This window comes from Mirounga leonina, unplaced genomic scaffold (genome assembly GCF_011800145.1).
Source record: "Mirounga leonina isolate KUSES-001 unplaced genomic scaffold, KU_Mleo_1.0 Mir_154, whole genome shotgun sequence".
In the NCBI taxonomy this organism is placed as follows: Eukaryota; Metazoa; Chordata; class Mammalia; order Carnivora; family Phocidae; genus Mirounga; species Mirounga leonina.
In genome coordinates this window covers 42763160-42787126 of record NW_023270389.1, presented here as the reverse complement: position 1 = coordinate 42787126, position 23967 = coordinate 42763160, and the positions used below count along the sequence as shown (strand labels likewise).

Below are 23967 nucleotides of genomic sequence, written 5' to 3'. Positions count from 1 at the left end.
TTCTTCCCTCCCTCCCTCCCTTCCTCCTCCCTCCTTCCCCTCCCTCCCTCCTCCCTTCCCTCCCTCCTTCCTTCCTTTTTAAGTAACTTTAACCTTTGACTCTCACTTCTGCTTCCATTATTTCAAACTTAACTAACAAGGTTATAATTCAGATCTCAGCTAGACCAGATGGAAAATCAAAACCATTGGGCCCCAAAGAATATTTTGTGGAAGATTTTTGCAAACTACTGGGGAGAACCACTGTTGTCTCGGTAACGAGTATACCCTTTACATTTAAAGGGTTTAGCCCCTGCTAAACGTTGTTAGATGGCTTGTGTGGATTTGCCATTTTTTTGAAGTCCTCTTAATTGCTCTTGGGGGCATCGACCTGACTATTCTGTGATTGATGATCCTGGGGCACCGAGGAGTGAACTGACTCACTGGAAGTTGGGTTTTGGCCTTGGTGCAGCCCAAGCAAGACCTTTCCTTGAATTCATGGAATGTGGTGCCTCTAAGGCCCTTAATCAGTTGCTCACGTGGCCTGGGGGCAGAGCACCCTGTGATTTATAAGAGTGAGTGGACATAGGATGCTCACCATCGCAGGAGAGAGAATAGCTATCGCCAATGTTTCAAAACGCCACAAAATTGATGGCTTCATCATGCGCCTGGCAGAGATAAGAGGTGGGAGCACAGGACGTGCAGGCCCAGTTTTCTGCAGGAGAGGGGATATATCTGGGAACTTGGATGTTCCAGCTTTAAAAGGCTCTTGGAGATGGGCTGTGGAATACAAATGTTGTCAATCCTTGCCAAATATAATACCATCCCACTAGATTTGTTGGATAAGATTTCTGTGAATAACTAGCTTGGGTCAGGGATGGATGCCCATTTGGAGTGAAAGGAAGAGATTGAATTGGACGGCCTCTAGTGTCTCTGCCCAGGCCCGGGATTCACAAATCAGGGGGAGGGAAAGCCAGGCGAGAAGGACTTCCTTTCCACGTGGAGAATAACATCTCTGGGACTATTTCTGTGGCACATTGTTACCAGCGTGCACGTGGCAGTACCCTTTTATAAGTCACTCTTTGGTCCTGATTGGATTACAGCCAACCCTTCTCACATCCCTTTGCTCTCCATGTGAGGAGCTGCCATGGGTTAAAGGCCAGGGGTCAGTAAACTTACTCTGTCAGGGGCCAGAGAGTAAATATTTTGAGTTCTATGGGCCATACAGTCTGTGTTGCAACCACCCAACTCGGCCCTGGTGCTCGAAAGCAGCTTTAGACAATATGTAAATAATGGGTGTTGTTGTGTTCCAATAAAACTTTATTTACACAAACAGGCGTCTCTCAGGGACACAGTTTGCTGGTCTGTGGTTAAAGGTAAAAAGGGACTAATGTTGGACGTCGGAGAGAGACATTAGTGTAATTCCTCATCGGATCTTCCATAACAGATAACATGTAAATGTCTGATCCTTAGGAAAATAAAAAATATGAGAATTTTAAACATACATGCTAAAGTTTTAAACAGGTTGATTGAGAGAAGCCAAAATACAAATAGGAATATGAGAGCTTAGTTAAGTAACTAAAAGAATGGAGAAAGGGGCCCTGGTTCTTAGCTGCTGATTGTACCAGCTGCTCTGGCCCTCACCTGCAGGTGTTGGTTCTGGCTGGTCCGTAGCCGTTCATGAATCTGTATCCCCAGGTTTGCGGGATGAGTGGGGAGCACCTGAGTCAGAATTAATTTGCCTGGAAGCTTCATTTGTGCTTGGAGGTTCTGTGATACACACCCCTGTATTATGCAAGCAACCCTCTACTCTCCGTGCGTGCGTGCGTGTGGGTACCTCTTCTGCGGCTTTGCAATTAGGAGCTGCGGCTGTCTTGCCCTCCTGATGGGAGAGCAAAATGTGGATTGTTATTTTGTCTTCACTGTATTTCCTTTCCCTACAGAGAATCTTAATTTAGAAATTCTTCCAAGATAATGACCTTCATTGACTTACTATCAACTTGCATGTTAGCTTTGAAAGAGCATTAAGCCTCTAGGGGTAGGGTACTTATTACTATGCCAGGAGTCAAGTTAGGGAGTGAGTATATATATCCCTTGATCTTCTAGGTATTTCTCCTCTTGTTCATGAAATCTTTAGGGACCCCCTGGGGAAGGATGGGGGGGGCGGTCAGGGGAGGCAGTGCGGGCTCCTGCAGCAGAGTTCCTGGGGCCCTTTATAGAGCTGACAGCTATGATCATGACAGTTCCCCATCCTTCTGCCCCTGTGCTTCTTGCAGGAACAAAGGGATGAGGACCCGCCTGGGATGCCTGTCTCACAAGTCAGACTCGTGTAGCGATTTCACAGCTATTCTTCCCGACAAACCCAACCGTGCTCTAAAGTGAGTAGTTTGGCCATACGGCATTCCCAGGGTGCTCACCGTGGGGCACCCACCACTGAGCTGTAGGACCTATTCTCTAGTGAGTTGTTGACCAGATGAGCCGAGGGACAATAAATTCCTGCCACTTGGCGGCTCCTTTTATATCCCTGAGTGCATGGATGTGAATTTTCCTTTTCAGAATGTGTGACCTAACTCAGAATAGGGACCCTCTTTTTACTTTTCAGAAAACCGTATTATCCACCACTCTTATAAAGCTGTGGTGAAGGATGCTTCTTGGTTCTACTTAGTTGTCAGTCTGAGCTCTCAGTTTGGAAACAAACACTCAAATGTATTCTAAAACTCTGCTAGGTTCAGATAATTTGGATTCAGTGCCTATACTGGGCAACTACTGGGTTCAATGATGTCATAGATGCACCTCATTTAACCCTTACAGGGTTTGGGGATGTGGGCATCGTGATCCCCATTGCAGAGGTGAAGAGATTAAGGTCATGGTAAAATATGGAGTCGGGAGCTCAGCCTACTTTTTCTGACGCTAAGGCCAGTTTCTTTCCATTGTTATCTTGACAACTTTATATCCTGCGCTTATTTAGCTTGGTTTTTTAGACTGAAAGCCAATATACAAATACACTGAATTCCAGTACTGAGGTTTGCCATCAGTTAGTTAAGAATGTACACATTTACAGCAACAGACTTGCAGGAATCCAGGTGGTTTTCATTTGCATCCCACCCCCTGCCCGCCATTGTTCTGATTTGTTTCCCCGAGGAAATCTCAGTGGTTGCTGATGGAGAAGGAGGGTCATTTCAGAAATATTCAAGAGAGATGTTTCTTCTTTCCTAGGAGACTATCCACAGAAGAAGCCACGAGGTGGGCAGATTCCTTTGACGTGCTTCTGTCCCATAAGTGTAAGTAGAATCCAGGTTTCATCATGTTGCGGCAAATCATCCATTTAGCAAAAGAGGCACCAAATGCCCACCATGATCCAGGTACTATGCCGGGTGCCCCAGACAGCTCTAGTCCCTATGCTCACAGAGCCTCCTGCTTAGGGGAGTATATAGATAACAAGACGTAATTTAAATGTAGTGGGAAGAGGGCCTTCTTTTCTGTGTTCTGGGTTGAAAGGATGGTCCCAAGAGGCCTTCATGTTTTCAGCAGTTTTAGCAAGAAAGAATTTAGTTTAGGGAGTTGGAGTGATGGGCTCAGTGGGAATGACAGTCTAGTGTCCATCTTAGATCTTGTTTATAAAATTAAATGACCTTCTCTGCCAAGTCGCTGGAGAGTCTTGGTTTACTTATCCATCAAATGAATATTGTGTGCATTTTGTTAGTCACTTGAGTTGGCAGTTTTGTGTTTTCTTGTTTTTTATTTTGGGGGTTTACTACCCCGGCTGTATCACACTCCTCAGTTTCTGGCTGGGTGTGGGTTTTACTAGAATGCATTTCTGCTGTCTCTCCTCTTCTGTTTTCCCATACCCCCCCCCCCAAAAATTGCAGAAATAATCATGCATATTTCCCTGTGGGAAGGACACCTTGACGCCGGCCAAACTGTTTAGCTCTTGCTTTTTTCCCATCACAAGCAAGTCCAAATTCATCGGGCTTTGAAATCCTAGTGCCATTGAAATACATGGGAGTGGGAGAGCAGGGGTGAGGAAGAGAGAAGGGTCTTTTGCAGAGAAAAGAAGGTTTCACGTAGACTTTCAGTGCTCCTTTTAAATTCCTCCTGTCAATATTAGAAATCCTGATTGATCTGGGAGCAGAAGGATTGTTTTCAGCTTGGAGTCTTGTTTCCACTTAATTGGGGAACATGATTCTGTACAATGAGGTTAAGGGCATTGGCTGGTAGTCAGACCTGTATTCTTGATTTTGACCCAGCTCAGCTACTAGACAATTGAGTGGCCTTGATGGACTCCCCCAATCTTCAGATGTCTTTAGAGGTGATTTTTCTTTCAGCTGGATGAGCACTTCCCTCTGACTAGGCCCCTGATCCTAATAAACTGGTTACTAAATGCTCTTGAGTAGATTTTAAAATGAAATGCAAAATCTAAGAATAAGCATATATTTGTAGCATGTAGTTTTGTGAGACAGTCATTTTAGCGTTCTATGGATTACACTTAGGAAGGAAAACAAGGCAGCAAAGATACAGTGTGTATGACATATGGCTTATGTCACAAACAGCAAGCTTATGTGGTGAATTTGCCAAGGTAATGACATATGTACAGTGATAGGATTCGACAGTAAGGCTTGTTCTTCTTCTTTTTTTTTTTTTTAAAGATTTTATTTATTCATTTGAGACACAGAGATACAGAGAGAGAGAGAGCATGAGCAGGGGGAGAGGCAGAGGGAGAGGGAGAAGCAGACTCCTGGCTGAGCCAGGAGCCCGATGTGGGGCTCGATCCCAGGGTCCTGGGATCGTGACCTGAGCTGAAGGCAGACGCTTAACCATCTGAGCCACCCAGGTGCCCCAGGCTTGTTCTTTATGAGGCCATTTTGACTTGTTTTCTGGAGTCCCAATAGGCTAAACAAACGTCACTATTAACTTACACCTTCTTTTCTGGCTGCATTTGCTTCAAGGTCATCTTGGAGTTTGGTTTCTATTTCAGCCTCATGACTGACTCACTTAGTTCAAGTCCCTGAGGCTGTTTCCTCATTCCGAAATGGTGATAGAAATACCTGTGTGCTACCTTTCACCTGGGTCAGGGAATCTTCATAAGAGGACACCTTTAGATGATTTGGCGTTCTCTACTTAAAGGTATTTTGAAAGAATATGGTGGTATTTTTTTTTTAATGATGCTTTTATTTATTGAATGCAAAATAAACGTGCCTTAAGAATAGGTTTGTAAATTTCACCGCCAATTATTAATGCTGAGCCAATACAGACAGAGTTTATGGTGGTTCAATTAACGGATGCAATCTCAGGGTATATTTGGATTGCTGCAGTGGCAAGACCTGGAGATTTAAGAGCTTCCATGTTATTTGATTCAATGACTTTTAGACCTGAAGATGCTTGCTTCTGCTTCTATGGGGGATGGCTTCAGTTTCCAGGAATGCAGTAACACTTTTCTGAGATGGGGATTCCACTAAGGGGTTACAAGCTGACACCAGATTGCTTCCTTGTCAGACCACTGCAGAATGAACTGTAAAGTTCTGTGATCCTTCTTGGAGTCTGATGTTCTGTTTTGATTTCTGTTTAGTACAGAAATAAAAAGCCAATGGAGTAAATGTCTTTGAGAAGAAAGAGGCCTGTATTCATGGGTCACTGGCAGAATTGCAAGGTTTTAGAGCTTGACCGACTCCTCCCTGGGAGGCGACAGAGCCAGGTTACCTTGAAGGGTGTTGACAACTTTCTTAAAGTCTAATTAATTTGGGCTAATATTGTGGCTCAATTAGGACTGATTAATCTTTTCCAAAGGGATTGCATGTGTGCTGGTCCCTTAGGAGGGACAGCAGTTGATCAGAGGTGTGCAGGGCTTTCAATTAAGATAGCAAAATGTCCTAAAAAGTAAAGAAAGGAGAATCACTGAATGAGCTTCCGGAAAAAAATGTGCATGAGTCTAGAAACCACCCCCCTGGAAATCCTCTATACCTAGGAAACTGTCCTCCCTGAGTTTTCTATTTCGGATAATTCAGATAATTATTTTTGTTCCCATTCTCAATTTATAGAGCATCTTTACCCTCCCTGCTCTGCCTGGCTGTTTTGGGCACTCATTTATTTAAAGAAAGGTGTACTAAGTGTTCATGATGTTTGAAGTCTGTGCTAAGCAGCTGGTTGGGGGCGAGGGCACCAAGATGAACAGGACAGTACCTCCCTGGTGGAGAGTGCAGCCTTCGGAGACATGGACATGCATACGAATCACGTAAGAAATAATACAGCGTGCTGCCTGTAGACGAGGGAGCTTCACGATTTCAAATAGAATCCTGACGTTCGGTGTTCCTCTTCACTTCCATCCTGTCAGTATTAGAAGTCCTCACTGACCTGACAGCAGCAGGTCTGCTTTGGGTCTAGAGCATGGTTTCCCCTTAATTGGAGAACATGCTTCTGTACAATTAAGTTACGAACATTAGCTGGTTGTCAGACCTGCGTAAGGACGATTTTAACTCACTTCTGCTTCCAAATAGCTGGGTAGCCTTAACGGAATCCCTCAATCTCCTGGAAGATCTGGTTCTTCATCTATGCACTGAAGGATCTGGAAGAGGATGTCTCAGACACTGGGGATCCAGTCCTACCCTCTCGTTCTAGGATGCTGAGACTGGCCATTAGCAAACACCTAGGCAGGTGGTTTGAGTCAGCGCTGCTTGCAGGGTTATGTAAAACCCCTTCAAAACTGAAATGGTTCAAGCAACCAAACGAGGGGCTAAAGCACTTGTGTTATGAGGCTTTCTCTCCTTGACAGGGTCCCGCTGTGTAGGCAGCACTTCTCAGGTTCAAACCTCAGGAAAAGAAGAAAGCAACTTTACCTTTTAAACTTAAGAGGGAAAAGAAATCTGGAGAGTAAATATTTGGAGCGGTTTGGTTTCCAATCACATTTGCTTACAAGGATAAAGCTGAAGAAGCATGCACGGAGGTCTGGGGGACAGATACCTGCTGAGGGTTTTTTTTTTTAAACTAAGAAATGAAAAATAAAATTGAAATTGCTGATGACTTTATTAGCTAACAAAGGACTTATTTTATTTTATTTTATTTTATTTTTTTTAAAGATTTTATTTATTTATTTGAGAGAGAATGAGAGAGAGCATGAGAGGGGGAAGGGTCAGAGGGAGAAGCAGACTCCCCGCCGAGCAGGGAGCCCGATGCGGGACTTGATCCCGGGACTCCAGGATCATGACCTGAGCCGAAGGCAGTCGCTTAACCAACTGAGCCACCCAGGCGCCCCCAAAGGACTTCTTTTTTTTAAAAGATTATTTATTTATTTATTTGACAGAGAGAGAGAGAGCACAAGCAGGGGGAGCAGCAGGCAGAGGGAGAGGGAGAAGCAGACTCCCCGCTGAGCAGGGAGCCAGACATGGGGCACAGTTCCAGGACCCTGGGATCATGACCTGACCTGAAGGCAGACGCTTAACCAACTGAGCCGCCCAGGTGCCCCAGCGAAGGGTTTATTTTATTTTATTTTTTATTTTATTATGTTAGTCACCATACATTACATTATTAGCTTTTGATGTAGTGTTCCATGATTCATTGTTTGCATATAACATCCAGTGCTCCATGCAATACGTGCCCTCTTTAATACCCATCACTGGGCTAACCCATCCCCCTACTCCCCTCCCCTCGAGAACCCTCAGTTTGTTTCCAAAGGATTTCTAATGTGGGTTAATTTGGCATCTTCTTCCTGCTCACTCAGGGACAGTTAGACTTGGTGTCTGTGAGCTGTGCACCTAGGCTGCCCCCGAGGGTGTGTGTGTGTGTGCACACACCCAGAAGACTTCCTGTCTCTGCAGCTCATCCCCAGGAGAGTAAAGACTCCCAGCTTGTGGGAAATTTTTTCTGACGGGTTGCGGGAGAGCGTGCACAAAACTGTATGTCTTTTGCTTTGATTTTCTCATTATGTTGAGGCATATGCTTGTTATTTGTCCAGCTTTTAGTGGGACATTCAGTCCTGAGCTCTAAATCAGTTCAAACTCTGATTCTCCTTCCTTCCTTCCTTCTTTCCTTCCTCCTTCCTTCCTTTGTGGGATTTTTTTTTTTTTGGGGGGGGGACATAAAAGTTGGATTCATTCCAGTTTTAAGGGGACAGTGTAGACAGGGTTCCTTCTCCTTCCTCTTCCTTTTTTCAGCCTGATCCCACACCTGGATGACAGAGCACCTCACCCTGGGCATCCATTTGGTCCTTGGCTTTGTTTCATTGTTTGCACAGAGTGTGGAGGGTCTATGCTGACCTGTCCCCGCCAGGCCCAGGGAATGCCAGGTTAGTGGACTAGTACAATTGAAAGCTCTTTTGCATTCACAGAGTTAGTATCCATCTCTGAGAAAAGGAGACCAATAAAGAAGCTTTTAGTTTTTTAAAATTAGCCCCTCTGGGATAATGATTGAGATATAGGAAAATACAATGACTTGATCTAGTCACACAGCAACCAAGCAGAAAACCCAAAACAAGCAAAAACATGAAAGTTTTTATTAGCTAAAATTTAGTTTTTAGATCTAGTTTTTAAATCTAGTTTTTAAAGCTAATGAAATTCCTTAATTATTCATCCAAACAGTCCTTAGCTTTAGAATGTACAATTTAACTATCCGGTTCCCATTTATTGCCTCGCCCTCCCCACATCCTTCTCCAAGCCAAAAAATCCTAGAACAGTGTTACTCCAAGTGTGATCCAAAGAAGGCAGCACCAGCAGCTGCTGGGTACTCGGAAGAGATGAAAATTCTGGAGTTCTGTCTCAGACCTACTGGGTCAGCATCTCTGGGGGGTGGGGTGCAGTAATTTTTCCTCAAGCCCTCCAGTAATATTTATGCCCACCAAAGCTTAAGAAGCACTGCTCTAAAACATAGGGAAGTAAAGCATGGATCTGGAGCATCTTGGGAGGCAGGTGGCCTGTGCTTTCCAAGAAACCCACTGAACACTGCATTACAGCCTTCCAATGTCCCTTCGATGGTATGACATCCATGGATCACCGATGCCAGCTACCTAGCAGGTATGGTGGACGCTGTTCGCAGTAAATAAACATATACAGCAAGTGCGTTTTCTGGATAAATGGAGGCTAAGGGTTAGAAAGAGATATGGGAAGTCGACACGGATCGAAAAGAAGCTTTTCTTCCTCCTTGCTAACCTGTCTGCATTGCTATCATTTTTACTTGCACCCAGGAATATGGGTGCATTTAGCCTTTCTACAAGGAGTGCCTGGAATAGATAATTCTATTATAAAGAATCCAAGCCTGCTGCAAAACGTTTGAATGAAAAGCAATTGGATGGGCCTCCAACACCCATTCCATTGCTTGCTAGCTATGTGACCTCCAGCCAATTACATCACCTCTCTAAACCTTGCTTTCCTCATCTGTAAAAGGGGAGTAAGACTTGCCTTGCACAGTTGTTTTGAGAATTAATTGTGATTGTGGTTGTGAAATGCTAAGCATGAGAACGTGAGATGGGGGGGCTCCATAGAGGAGAACGATTTGGATTATTTTTGCTGTAATACAACATTCAGTTCACTGAGAAAACATGGATTTCACACTTCCTGTATGCTAGAGATGACGTCAGCTTCTTTCCACAGGCAGCTGAAGGCTGAACGCAAGGGTTGAGTGGGGACTGTATTAGAATCGCAAGGGGGCTTATTCAAATTCCATAATACCTCACCCTCCTTTGCCTCATGAGCTTTTGGCACCCCTCCCTCATCCCTTCCCAACTTCCTCTCAGGGACTGTGAGAGACTCCCTCTGGGGATTTGGTTTTCAAAAGGCCTGCAGGCGAATCTGATATATTCCCTCTTTGAGCTTCCCAGCAGTGTTCCTATATCAGGCTAGTTAGACAAATATTCCTGGACATTTAGAATCTTTTAGGTGAGGGACTGGTGCACCTGGAGTTTTATAATACTTCTCTGGTATTGAAGGAGTCATTTGGGAATGCTTTTACCCTACCAGGGACCCTTCTCTTTTGTCTTCCCTTCAATAGAAAACTCCTTGCTAATTTCTCATGATAGTTGACCCAGCTTCTGCTTGATGAAATAGAAAAGAACATTGGAATGGGAGTTGTAAGACCCAGGCTGTCCACAGTCTGCTGCTACCATGTCCTAGGAATAAGAAGCCACTCAACTTAAGAGCCTCACCATTCCCTTGTGTCCAGTTTAGGGCTTGATCCTAGGGTCTCTCATGTCCCTTCTGGCTCAAAGAGTCTAACAACTGTCAGGTCCTACTACTATTGTAACATACCATCTTGCTGTATGTATACTAACAAAGTGAAGATCATTGAAGAAAATTATGTTAATCGCAAGACTGAAGTATAATTAGCATGGCAGTTGCTTCCAATAAATGTCAGTAACTGGAAATGGTTTATTCTCTAAATAATCTCCTTACCTAAACCTTGCTAAGCCCGTTATTTGTTTTAAAAAACCTGTATCTTACAGATAACGCACACAAAAAAGACTTTGATCCTACTGCTGTTCTCATCACAAATTTCAAAGTGGTGAACTCAGTTGTGAATGAAAGAGATTTTTGACTTCACCATTAGTATATGTATCCTGGATTTTATAAATATATTTTCCTTTCCTATCCAATGTCTGACCTTGGAACCCATTCACCAGTTTATTTTTTTCCTATTGATCAGGGATGCAAGAGGGCTCTGGTCTTTGGGACAGCACTTTAGTAAACAGAGAGGTTCCCCCCGCCCAAAAAAGAAATCTTTCTTGTGATCTGGTATGTTTCCAAGCCTGGGAAATGAGTGAGGCTCAAGCCCACCCACATGCCAGCTGTATCAGGGCTCCTGGACCTTGAACTGTTACCTAAGCCACCCTCCCTGCTGCACCAGCTGCACTGCTCATTCATAGTGACCCAATTTCTTTTCTTATGTAAGCACCCTGCATCACAGAACCAAGCGGGAGAGTGCCGGTGGGCAGTAGCATGTGTGGCCATGGGGATGTTCTTGTAGATTCCGTGCATGCTCAGGGGGATGCCCGGATTCTGCCGAGTGTTCTAGGAATTCTGGACATAAGCCTTTCCCTTCCTGCGACTGGACGGATACTAATTAAAAAAAAATGTGTAATGTTCATAGAGCCTTGACTTCTTAGCATGCCATACAAAGAAAACCAAAGTGAACTGAAAAAATGAAACTAAAAAAAAAAAAAAAGATCCTTCTGTTTCTCTTCCATCTTCCTGAACTGTTTACCACCTACCACCTTTAAGTGACCAGGATTGTTCAGGGGAATTAGATGTGTTTACTCTGCATGATTACTCTACAGGCATAATGGTCCCGAAGACGCACAGAGCCCTCACTGAGGGTTGGGCCCTGTGTATTAACTCCACCTCACCCCAAAAGCCCCATGGAGCAGGTCCTGTTAGGATCTACATTTCACAGAAGAGGGAACGAGGCACAGAGTGTTTAAGCATGGTGCCCAAGGTGGTGCTGAGCTAGTTACATGTCCAAGCCAGGACAGAAGAGCTTTAGGACAGAATCCCAGGCAGAATAGTATGAGGGATCAGAGAGAAGTCACTCCTTCCAGCTTCTTGAAATCTGTGGAGGTACTAAAGGGGGGCCTCCAGTTCCCTAGGTACCTGGGAAGGAGCAGGGTCTGGGGTACACAGGGGCCCAGGCAGAGGAGCACCGCTAATGCAAAGCAGGTCCCGCTGAGAGATGCCAGTAAATGCTCATGAGCCTTTCAGAAATAAACGGACATCCTTCATTTTAACCAAACCCAGTTTGTGGACAAGCAGAAGGGAAGGAGAGGGTCCTGGTAGAGAGAAGGAAGGGGGAAGAGGGAAGGAGGGGCAAAAAGGGACGGAGGACAGAAGAAAAGGATGAGGGGCTGAGAAAGATGCTGAAGAGTCAGAGAGAGGACCAGGCAGAAAGTTTGCTGGGAAGAGATGGGAGGGGTTAGAAGGAGGAGGAAAGGATATAGCTGGGAAGAAAAGCGTCTGTTCTGGTCCCGTACAATTCCTTTGCTGGGTCCCCTAAGCAGGAAAGGTGGGCCAGGTCTGGGCCAGGTGGGCTGTATACAAAGGCAGCTGGTGCTGTCTGCTCTGGGAAGGGGAGGGTCTCCTCCAGCCTCAGAGGGCCTTCCACCCCCTTCTCACTTCCATTGTTCTCAGGTGAAGTTTTTGTTTGCACGGTGACCCTCACCCCAGCCTTGTTCAGAGGCAGCCTTGGGAATATGGCAGGGTGGGAAGAGATTGGGACCAAGAGGGGTGGGTGAGCAGAGGACGAGGGCTGTGGACAGGCACAGTCTGTGTGGGGCTTTGTGAGCTTTTTCTTTGCCACAGTCTGTTCTCTAGATGCTGCTTCTTAGGTCCGGACCTCCCTAGGCCTTCTCCTCCTCACTTTCCCATCTCACCTCCCTAGGCCTTCTCCCCGTCACTTCCCCATCTCACCTCCCTAGGCCTTCTCCCCCCAACTTCCGATCTCTCCTCAAGCTCTTCTTTTGAAATCCCTGACAAATTTTAAGTGCCATATTTTGCTTTGGTCCCCCTCCCACTCTCTCTGAAGCCAGCTCTGGAAATTCAGGTGATTGCATCTTGGGTTGAGGCCGCCTGAAAGAGCTCAATGTCTTTACAAGGTCACTTAGCCACACTTTGTTACAGTGTCCCCAGGCCACCACTGGGGAGTGTGCCAGTCTGCTCTTTAGGATGGCCCTGTGCCTCAGGGAGGTGGCCGTGCTGCGGGAGAGAAGAGAGTTTAGACAGATTCCAGGTTACCGGGAGCACCTCATGGCCTCAGTTGTCACCACAGATAAGGTGATGGCAGGTGTCCTCCTGCAGGAGAACCTCCAGCTCTGTGAGCTAGACATCTCATTTGCCCTAGTACTTTCAGTGTGATTGCTTGATCTGGGGTTTTTGTCCATCCGTTCTTTGGAGGGAGAGCTAACATGAGGCTCTCTGATCACAAGAGGAGACACAGAGTGGGCTCTGAAGTCACACAGATGTGGGTGCGAATCCACTGTCCACCTCTTACTGGCCGAGTGACCCCACACATTGAACTTAAACTCTCCAAGTCTCACTTTCCCTCTTTGTGAAATGAGCTTCCATAAGAGCTAACATGTATTGACTGCTGGATCGCCTCATTTCGTCCTCATAACAATCTGGGGCAGCAAGTCCCAGTATTATTCCCATTTTGCAGATGAGATGAGGCAGGCTTCAAGATGTTAGGACCCTTTTCTGAGGTCGCACAGATTCAGACCCAGGCTGTCTGACTCCAGGACCTCTGCCTTGACAATAGGGTGGGTGTGAAGATTGAATGAGTTGATATATGTAGATTGGACAACACAGAACTGGGCCCAGGGTAAGTCCTCAGTGTGTGGTGGTGACGATGTTCCTGGGGGGGAGGTGGGAAACAGTTGGCTGAGAGCTGTGTGTCTGACGCAGGCCTGAGTTGCAAAAGGAGCGCAGAGCAGAGCACGATCTTACGCAGGGAGAGTTAATTGGATCCATCCCTCTCACTTTACAGTTGAGGATGCTGAGACCCAGGGAAGTTGAATATGTTGTCTAAGGTCACAGAGCTAATTATGGGCCTGACTCTGATCAGAACAGATGCTCCCAACTGGGACAGTGGTGCTTCTGTCCCAGGTGGACGGGCAGGGTTCCGTAGGCTGCCTCAGTGAAGCCAACAGGCGATCATGAGCTGGGTATGAGTTTATATCTTTATATTTTATATCAAATCCCTATCCCCGCCTGAGTCAGTCTCAATTGCTTCCAATGTCATTCAGTTGAATTCTGTTGCCCATGTCCATCCTTGTCTCTAGGTTGTTCTGCTACTCCAAGATACTCCTCTGCCTTCCACAGTGACTTTCGATTTCTCCCCACCTCATCTGTTGCCATCATTTCTGGAAACATCACCATCTGTGGAGTTACTCATGGCCCCCTTGAATTGGGCTTAGATGGCACTCCCCTCCCTGCCCCTCCAGCCATTGCTGGTGTAGGCTTCCTGTAGGCCCTGCCATCATGCCGAACCAGGGACTGGACCACTGACTCACGTAAGAATGCTGGCTTTGTAGTTTGGCATCCATGCCACTTACTAACCCTGTGACCTTGGGCAAGTGATCTCACTTCTCTAAGCTTCCTTTATCTCTCTACAAAATGGCAGTAGTTCAGGACCTATGCTCTAACTTTGCCATATAGAGCAAATGCCGGTGGTTCATAGAGCATCTAATGTGGTGGCTGGCCCAAAGTAAGTGCGCATTCAGGGCCTGCAGTGGTCCATTTTCAAAATTCCTTCTCTAACGTCAACCTTTTTTTTTTTTTTTTTTTAACCTCATGTTTATCCTTCTCCTCTTTTCCTATGTTCCAACGTTTAGATCCTAAATCCTTACTGTTCTCCGGGTTCAAGCTTCGTCTGCCAACCTGGAACTGACGGTCCTTTCTTTGAACGATGGGCGCATCCTCAGAGTTAAAAGTTCTTGCTCCCTTCCTGGTGCCTCATAACCTTGTTCAGGAGCTGGAACCTAGGACCTCACAAGTCTTTGCCTATTTCTTACCCTATTCCTGCTTATTTTTCCAAAGTACCTATTCCAAACCCTTCCCAAACCCCTGTATCACACACTGGACTTATAATATTCAACTAATTATTTTAAATTATTGCTCAATGTCTGTGACACTGGACTAGCTTTTGAGTTCTGTGAGGTGGTGACTTCATCTGATTTACTCATGCCATATCCTCACAGCCTAGCACGTGGAGGCAGACTGCCTTCACGGGGACTTCACCCCAAATTAATGAAGATCAAAGCTGTTCAGCCTTATACATCTCAAAGATGCCCCTTCCCTGGCCAGTTCTTTCTATCCTCACCCACCCCACTTTCTTTTTCTCTACTTTTGACTTTAAGGGAGACAAGTTCTCCTACTCCTTCTTGGTCCCCCTCCTTCTCTAGGATTTGTCTTCACCAGATATATTCTTTTGATTCTTTAATCTTTCTCTTCCCTTGGTCTTTTCCTTCTGCCTGCAAATACATCTAAAAAAGATCTTGCTTTAGAGTCATATGGACCTGGTAGCAAAACTTGGTTCCCCTTGCCAGCTGTGGAACTGGGACACATCTTCGACTTCTGTAAGTAAGTCTTAATGTCTTCGTTTGGAAAACCAGAGTGTTACTATCTATGTATCAGCATTGTTGTGAAAATAAATTGAGCTGGTGTTTGCAAAATCCCCAGCAAAAAATATGGCATGTAGTAAATAAATAAAATTTTATGCCCCAAATCCTAAATAAATACATAAAAATAAAACCCTGCCATCCCTAGGTCCCACCACCTTCTCCAGCTAAAATCAGACAGGAATTCCTTCATTTTCCTGCACCCAAACTAGAAATTTCCCTGTATCCACATGCAGCCCTTTCTCTTCCACTCCATCATAATTCTCTTCTCAGGCTTATTTCTGCAACATTTTATTAGTTACACTCTTTCTGTCCTTTAATTTCAACTCCTTCTAGTCAAGCAGTCTTTTCTAATTAGATCAGCATTCAAACATACTCAAGGCCATCTTACCAAAAACAAAACAAAACAAAACAAAACAAAAAACAAAACACACAACAACAACAAAACCAGAAAACCCCAAGCCCTTCTTTCCTGACCTCTGATTTCCTTCCAGTTATGCTGTCTGATCTCTCTCCTCCCCTTCTTGCAAGAAACATCTAAATGAACTATTTCTGCTTCCTCTCCTCTCTTTCACCCCCACGTTCACCCCAGTGCCCAGGGCCCCCCCCATCACACCACTAAAGCTGCAACTGCCCATGGTCGCTGAATCTCATCACTGAATCCAACAACTGCCTCTCGGACCATAGCTAGCTTGATCTCTGAGTAGCACTGGCCACATGGCCGCTTTCTCTTCCTCAAAACCTTCGCTTCCCTGGGTTTTTGCAGTGCTGTATTATCCTTCTGTCTCTCTGGCTCTTTCACAGGATTCTTGATGTATCTTATAAGTAGGCTCAATAATTGTTTACGTGATTATTATTATTAAACACTAGTTTTCCTGAGCTATTTCTAATTACTCAAACATTCTTAATTATTGGCCTTCGCTGGTGTGGCTCTCCCTTCCTACAATTCTCTTCTCCATCCCCCCTTCCCTTCTTTCACTTAGCTTCCTGCTCCTCCTACTTTACATCTCAGCTTAGAAGCTTCCCCGTCCTTCTTAGGGCCTTAGGTCTGGCTGAGGCATCCCTGCTGAGTGCTTTCACAGCAACCTATGCTTACCCTGCCATCCCACTTATTGTGTATAAAGGAACTACCAAATTATATTTTCTTGGCTCAAATGGCCCTTTCACTGCAAGTTCTGAGGGCTTAGCTGTGCCTGTTTTTAGCACATCTCGAAGAATGCCTGGGTCCCTTAATGGGTGTATGAATGAGCGAGTGAATGAATGGAGGAGGCATTATTGCTATGTTGGGTTGGGAGTTAGTATACTTCGTATTTTTAATGCTACACAGTATTACCTGCGTGAACTCCGTCAAGCCTGATCTCCAAGCATCAGCTTCTTCCCCTGTAAGATTGGGAGAAGTACAGCAACATTCCTGAGAGCACCTTGCAGGTGTTCTCTCTTTTTCAATCCACACAAAGGCCCAACAAAGCTGAGACTTCAGTGAAGGGAGATAATGTCTGTCTCTTGTCTCGCATGAGGTCGGGGAGTTTCCCTAGCGGGGTTATCTTCACCAATGCCATCAAGGGAGGCAGAAAGGTAATTTCCTTTATCTGTAACTGGATTCAATTTTTTCTCGATGGAAAACAACACAAAATCTAACACAAACAACAAACTTCAGCTTTGCCATTCAAAGGATTTGGTCTCTTCCAGTTTAGAAACAAGAGGCCCTTCCAAGTGACTCTTCCAAGCCACTTTGCATTTACTCTTTTAGATAAATGCACAGTGTTTTAGGGTTCTCCCCCTGCCCATTCCTTCCCAATCCCTGCCCACAGGAGAAGGCTTTTGGCCTGTGGTCCTCATGTCCCCCCTGCATCCACCGATAGCATCCATGGCTCTTGCCATGTGTGGACCGGTCACTGCTCAGAGACTGCCTTGCTGGACCAGCTCCACCTTGGCTCTCATGGGCACTGAGTCTCTTTGGAGGCTTCCACAGCTCCAAATGGTATTCCAGCCAACCTCTGCCTGTGGCCTCTGCTACAGGGGCCCTTTCTGCAAGCAGTGGCAATCTCCTGGCAGGCAGGCTAGCTCTCAGATCTGAGTTCCTCAGAGCCTGGGGAAACCTCTGGGTTACCTCTAAAAGAACTTGGAGGAGACAAGGTGTGGCAAAAAAGAGCATCCACAAGGGATTTTATGGGTAGATTTTATGACCTGACATATTTTGTACATTGGTAGTTTTAAAAAAGTCGTTAAAATGAATGAATGATTCTCTGGCCATTTCTCTGTCTAATCTTCGTCATGTTAGTGCTTCCTGCTCTCTTTGATTCTCATTTTATCTTTGGTTTCTACTCCCTCCTCTCAGGGTTTTAAACCCAATGTAAGAATGAGGGTGCGTGGGGCCCTGAGCCAAACTCTCATATGAGTTTAAACACTACTCTCCTCTTCCTTCCCTGGCACAGGAGCAATTTTATTTCCATCCTGCCTGACGGGAAACAGCCTTACATCATGTTCTGCTTTCTCCATACTCCTTATCTTAGAGGACCATATGTCTTGTCTTACGGTGATCATATGTTCTGGTTTTTGTCTATGGTGGCCGTGGTTTATGCCCATTGTCTCTGTGTAATTAATAGGCATACCCCCCATTGACTCTCAAAAACGTACTGGCTCGGGGGGTAGTTTTCATGGCTTCCCTACTTTTGTTACACACTTTAAACTCAGGCCTCCAAACTTAGATTTCTTTTCGATTTGGGAATTCCATCAAAACCCTTTTCTCTCAAGTTCCTGGCTCTGGCAACTAAAAGTCTTGGTTTTTTATGACAATTGTTCCAGTGTAGGACATTACAACATCTATTTTGAAAGACAAAGATACCCAATGACTTTTTAATTAGAAATGAAAATGTCTCACAAAAGTAAAAACGAACATTTAAATATGTCGATAGCAGGGCGCCACCAATCCGTGGGATGACCCTGGGCGGCACGTTGTCCTGGTGCACACTGGGGGGCCTCAGATGCTCAGGTGATCCACTCTCTCAGAATTAATGACATATTGTCCTTTTAACAAATTTTAGAAAAGAAAGAAAACATTCCGGTCAGAGTCATATTTAACCAATGCAGTCACCTCATTCTAGGCTGTGTCTGCCCATTCCCTGAGGACAGTTTGTAGAAAGATATAGCTCTAATTTGAGTGGAGGAGAGTGTTTTGAGGGTTAAGATAATTTATAAAATATATCTTAATATAAAAACATTAACTGAATGTATAGGCTATCAGTGGATGTTGTTTTCCAAATCTACATGGTAACCCTGCTCATCTTATTCTGATTGGAAACTCTGTTTGGCAGTATGCATGACATGGATTTAAAAAAAATGAAAAGGTGTGTTCATAATTAAATCATTCGGGAGAAAAATTATAATTAATCTTAATTAAACCATGTAATTTCATAAGCAAGATATTTTAAAATAAAGTATCCACAGGCTAAACCATTAAAACACAGGGCCTCAAAAGTCTTTTAGAAGAGGCTGGGAACACTGTGAAGGTAATAGAGTGGCTTTAGTGACTGAATTTCAGTGTTTACTTTCAGACGTTCTTCTGGTAGTAGTGAAGGATTTGCCCTGAGGCATTAACACCCTCCTGTAGTTTGTCTTGTAACAGATTGTTGTTTCAGGGTGGTTAACTTGGATTCGGGTAGGGAAGGCATTACAAATATTACTTTGGCCTCATTAGAAACACAGGTTCACCAGTGGACTCAGGGGACAGCGGACTCTGCACTAGGGGACAGGCAGTGACCCCCGAAGGCTGATGAAGAGTGACCAGGGCTTCTCATAATCATTATTACTATGGCTTCCTCAACATTTCTCCCTCACATTCCTACAGTCCTTGAGCAGGAGCAGAGCTTGCCTCTGAGTGTACTTGTGTTTTTAGGAGAGAGTCTTCAAGAGGATGTGGGGCACTGGGGGTTGGACAGTCCGGGCTGGTTTCACATTATTGCTGCCTTTCTCTCTTGCTTCTATAGTTCATGAGCTCAAGCCTCTTCCTCTCTCTCTTCCTCCCCACCCACCACATCCACAGATGGGGTGGCTGCATTCCGCGCCTTCTTGAAGACAGAGTTCAGCGAGGAGAACCTGGAATTCTGGCTGGCGTGTGAGGAGTTCAAGAAGACCAGGTCAACTGCAAAGCTGGTCTCCAAGGCCCATAGGATCTTTGAAGAGTTTGTGGATGTGCAGGCTCCGAGGGAGGTGTGTTGGCAGTGGCGAGAGTCTTGTAAGACCTCTATCCATGGCTCCTGGCTCACATCACTCTCCTGTGGGGGTTCAAGCCAGCCTTGATGGGTACTGTCTTTGAACGGAGCCTTACCTCTCTGATGGCTCTTAATGAAAAAAAAAAAAAAAGGATCACTTTTAGGTGCAGAGCCCAGGGCTTCTAAAAAAGAGCTCTATTAGGAATGTTTTAGCTGTCAAAAATGCGCCTGCAGGACCTGTGTTCCTATAGGGATTCTGCAAGGGTAGATGCCATTGAATCCATGTTAGTTTTCCTAGTGGAAGGCAGCATGGCTTAATGGGATGAGCATCCACTTTGGAATCTTGTTACTAGCTGTGTGATCTTGGCCAAGTCCGCTAGTCTCTCTGAATCACATTTTCCCCAGTGTAAAAGTGTATAATATCCCCTACCTTTCAAGACTACTCTGAGTATTAGAGATAAAGCACCTATTCAACATCTGTCACTGCTGCTTTTTTTTTTTTAAGATTTTATTTATTTATTTATTTGACAGAAAGAGACACAGCGAGAGAGGGAACACAAACAGGGGGAGTGGGAGAGGGAGAAGCAGGCTTCTGCTGAGCAGGGAGCCCAACATGGGGCTCGATCCCAGGACCCTGAGATTATGACCTGAGCTGAAGGCAGACACTTAACGACTGAGCCACCCAGGCACCCCCTGTCACTGCTTCTTAATGAGTCATTACAGTCATTTATATTATCTTATTATAACTTAGTATCATTACAATAATAAAATGAATTGCTATGCTGAGTTATAAAGCAGAATTTTACTTGGGATGGTTTTATAGAAGAAAAATATTTGTTATCTATGATTGCTATCTATCTATAATTCAGTGCATTATATACCTAGAACTCTTCAATTATCCTTTGACTTGGGATGTAGAAGATCTTTGGCCAGTGGCCAGGACATTGTAGGCTCCTTATAATGCTGCTTGGAAGAGAGATGTCCATTATAACCATGGTCTCTCTTCCGGGGACATTTGTTTCCCTAATAGGTAGGGCAAGCTTTCTTTACGGAATCCACATTAATACTTACCTTCAGTCTCACCCTTTGCCTGATATGGTGAAGACCCCTGGCTTAGGAGTTAAGTGATTAGGGTTTTGCCTTGACTCTGTTACTAACTTTCCATACTACTTTAGACCAGCTTTTCAATATCTCCTTTCTTCAGTGTCCTTATCTGTAAATTGGGGTGAGGTATATCTGGTCTTCAGACCTCACAGGATTCTTGCTGGGATCAAAAGGGATGACCTCCAGGAAAACAGTTTGAAAAGCATGAATCAGCTGACATATATAAGATACTGTCATTAATAATTATTACATAGCTAGGAACAGTTGCCAGGCACCTTGGCCCTTGAGGGCCTGTGACCATTCTCTCTGTTTGTGTCTCCAGGTAAACATAGACTTCCAGACCCGAGAAGCCACGAGGAAGAACATGCAGGAGCCATCCCTGACTTGCTTTGACCAAGCCCAGGGAAAAGTACACAGCCTCATGGAGAAAGACTCTTATCCCAGGTTCCTGAGGTCCAAAATGTACTTAGATTTGCTATCCCAAAGCCAGAGGAGGCTCAGTTAGACCTCAGATGGGGACTCTTGGAGATCACTGGCTTTTCCCCTCCCTTTGCTGCCAAGACCATATTCTAACGTGAAATGTGATAGGTGTTCAAAAAGCAATGGCATTTAGGTTGGGAGCCTGGGAATGAGAAATGGATGAAAGGCCATTCCAAAGTAAGATCCAGTCACCAGAGCTTGGACTCTATTCCATTTATCCATGTTTGTGTTTCGGTTAGTGGTAGAACCTTGCTGCTTTACCCTTCTTCTGGGTCAGCGACTTGCCCTCCATAATGCCTTGGGTCATCTCCACTGAGAAGGCAGATTTGCTAGCTGGGCTAATATGTAAATAATGCAAATGCAATTTCCGCCACTTCCATACCCTCCTCAGTTAAGATTCCTGACTCTAACTTGTACTATACCCCTGTGAGGAAGAGCTAGAAGACTCTGGCTCATGTTTGTGATTTGCTGTCACAATGTAATGGCCAGTCCTGCGTGCTGGGACCTCACAATGTAGGAGAGAGGTCTCTGGGGAATCCCAGGTTTCTAGCACTGTCATTAACAGGTGGCCCTGGGAGAAGGGGCAAACTCCATGAGGTTGGCTATTTCTTCCATTTCCACTGGACCAGTATGAAAAGCTGTGATTACTGCCCATCTTAGCCTAGGAAATTCACAAGACTTTTTTTACCCTCGCAATTCCAGGAAGGGTCTTGGGAGATAACTTTCATGACTTCTGATGTGGAGCTGCTTTTAAGAAAGATACAGCTTGCAAATCTTCCTCGATTCTACCAAGAAGTATTCCGGAAGTCAAATGACCAGGGAACATAGCACCAGTAGACTTTTGTGCAATGGGGCACCATATATCCTTTCTGTTGCTTACTGTATTCTCTGCCCTCACCTCCCTGTGGCATCACACATCACTGATCTCTTAGAATGACAGACAGCTTGACAAAGGGAGGTGAATTCCCCTAGCATGGACAGCTCTCATGGTGCCTAATACTTTCCTTGTCTCTCCCTGTCCCCCCTTCCATGCAGGTCATGTAATTATGATGGGGGAGAATGGGAACTTAGGTTGTAACTCTTCAGCTTGCTTCCTGGGAGCATGCTTTCTTAGAAAGGTCTCTCTCATGAGGGCCACCTTGGCTATTCAGCAACTTCTTTCTTGATCTCTGACCTTTTGGGATTGAACATGGAACAGGAGGTGAGGCTAAGATCACTGTGAACATCTGGCTGTGGAGAATCTTCCTAAAATGCTTTCATGGTACCCTGAGGCTGCTTTTGGAACTGTGTCAGGAAACTCTTCCTTGGAGGATGAGCATAAAGCACTCTAGCTGCCTGAGAAAAAGTGGACTTTGGCACAAGTTTGCAGTGCCTGGGATGTGAATCCTCAGCAGAGAGACCGGAAAGTGGAAGAGGAGTCTGGAAGAAGCTGGTCTCCAGGTGGACCAAATCATAGAGAATGTGGTGGAGGTACTACTGGGATAATTCACAGCCAGTGCATTTGGATTCATTGCAGATCTCCAAAACTTTCAGCTTGGCTCTGGAGTTTAGGTGATTGAGAACTGGGCTGCATTCTCCCCTTGTGGGGTGATGGGCCTCTTTAGATACACTTGCTGGGATTCCAGCATTTGCATTCCTGTCCAGTAACTTTGTGAATCTCTTCCTTCTTTGGCTGCAGCTAGACAAGGTCAAGGAGGCTCTTGAGTCCCACTGGTGTTAGGGTCCATTGCCCTGCCACAACACATTATATCTGTAAGCGAGGGTTGGTGAGTCTATCTGAACCATCAAAGAGAGAGAGAACACATGCCTCCTAGCCCTCACACTGAAGCATCCTGTGAAATCTCATGTTCAAGAACTCTGAAGCCTCAAATGGGTGTTCCTAGTTAGATCAGGTAGTATTCCCCTGCCCCCACGGGTAAAAAACCATTCTTAGCTAAAGCTGCCAGAATTAATTTAATGATCAAATTTTGAACAGGGTATTTTAAACATTGTTTACATATGAAACGTGCATCTGCTGCCAACTCTACTGTCGAATAGGAAGTGCATGTAAATTGGAACAGCACAGAGTTATGGAAAAATGAAATGTTTAAGAGGGGCCTTTTTACCACTTCCACTATCCCCAGGAGAAGTCTGCACAAGAGTGTTGGGCAGTGGCCTCACCTGAGGCCTGGAGTTCTTGCCAACCGTTTGTGGAATGAAGGCTGCAGATGGTGGTGTCGTGGCGCTGGGTGACTTCCTCCCACGATGGGGAGGTGTGAAGGACCAAGCTTGGGTATCGTGAATTTTGCCGCTATGGGAGGGCATGTGGGCGTGTGTCTGTGTGTAGAGGAATGTGATAGCTATATTTATGGTACTCCCGTGGAGTGTCTGCGTGCGTGCGTGTGTATGTGACCATTGTGAGCATGAGGCCAGTACCCCACAGAGATGGTCTTCCCATGGGGTGGAGCTGTCCTCACACCCTTTCTGTCCTGCTTCCCACCAAAGGCACAGAGCTCTCTGCTCTGATGCCTATGTTCAGGCACTTAGGTCATGCCAAGCCAGATTTTGGTCTGTGATGAAACAAAGAGAAATGTTTACAACACCTAGAGCAATATCAAAGCATACCTCATCCCTGACCTTCCATGTCTCCCTAGTCCTACCCTCTCTCCTAGTTCCTCTTCTACGGACCCTCGTCCGCCTCACTAGGTGGGCATCTGCAGGTGCCACTTCTTCCGTGTAAGGTCTTCCTTTGGTCCTCAGGCCGGGCTCGTGCTGTGGACTGCCTTCCAGGCTCGAGGCTTGCTCTGGGCCTGGGCCCTTTGAAGACCCAGGGAAGCCAGGGCAGTGGGCCAGGCAGAGCTGCGATTCTTAGGATTGCTCTTCACCCGGCAAGTGGCCTTTTGGCCCTACTTGAGTGTCAACCTGTTTTTAGGCTGGTGTGAGATTACCTGTTGCCTTCGGCAAACCAAATAGAACCTAATTAATGACAACCATTCATAGCCCCAGGCGCCCGTGGGGTGAGCATGCGCAGCATCCTCTGAGCGTGCCCAGGGCTCACTGGGAGAGCCTGTTACAAGTGCTAATTCCCAGGTGGCACACCCAGAGATGCTGATCCAAAAGACCTGGGGGGGG

The 23967-nt window shown here is 45.5% G+C and overlaps 1 protein-coding gene across 3 annotated transcripts in view; it reads left to right on the top strand.

Annotated features, from left to right (window-relative positions):
- The window catches only part of RGS8 (regulator of G protein signaling 8), a 31228-nt gene extending 8838 nt beyond the window's left edge, over nt 1–22390 (top strand). For all 3 annotated transcript variants that reach the window (XM_035010600.1, XM_035010599.1, XM_035010601.1), the window contains 4 exons: nt 2253–2354; nt 3193–3257; nt 19104–19270; nt 20699–22390. In XM_035010600.1, the coding sequence (XP_034866491.1) occupies nt 2253–2354; nt 3193–3257; nt 19104–19270; nt 20699–20881 (517 nt within the window). In that variant the 3' untranslated portion in view covers nt 20882–22390. The remainder of the gene's footprint in view (nt 1–2252; nt 2355–3192; nt 3258–19103; nt 19271–20698) is intronic.
- The last annotated feature ends 1577 nt before the right edge of the window (nt 22391–23967 follow it).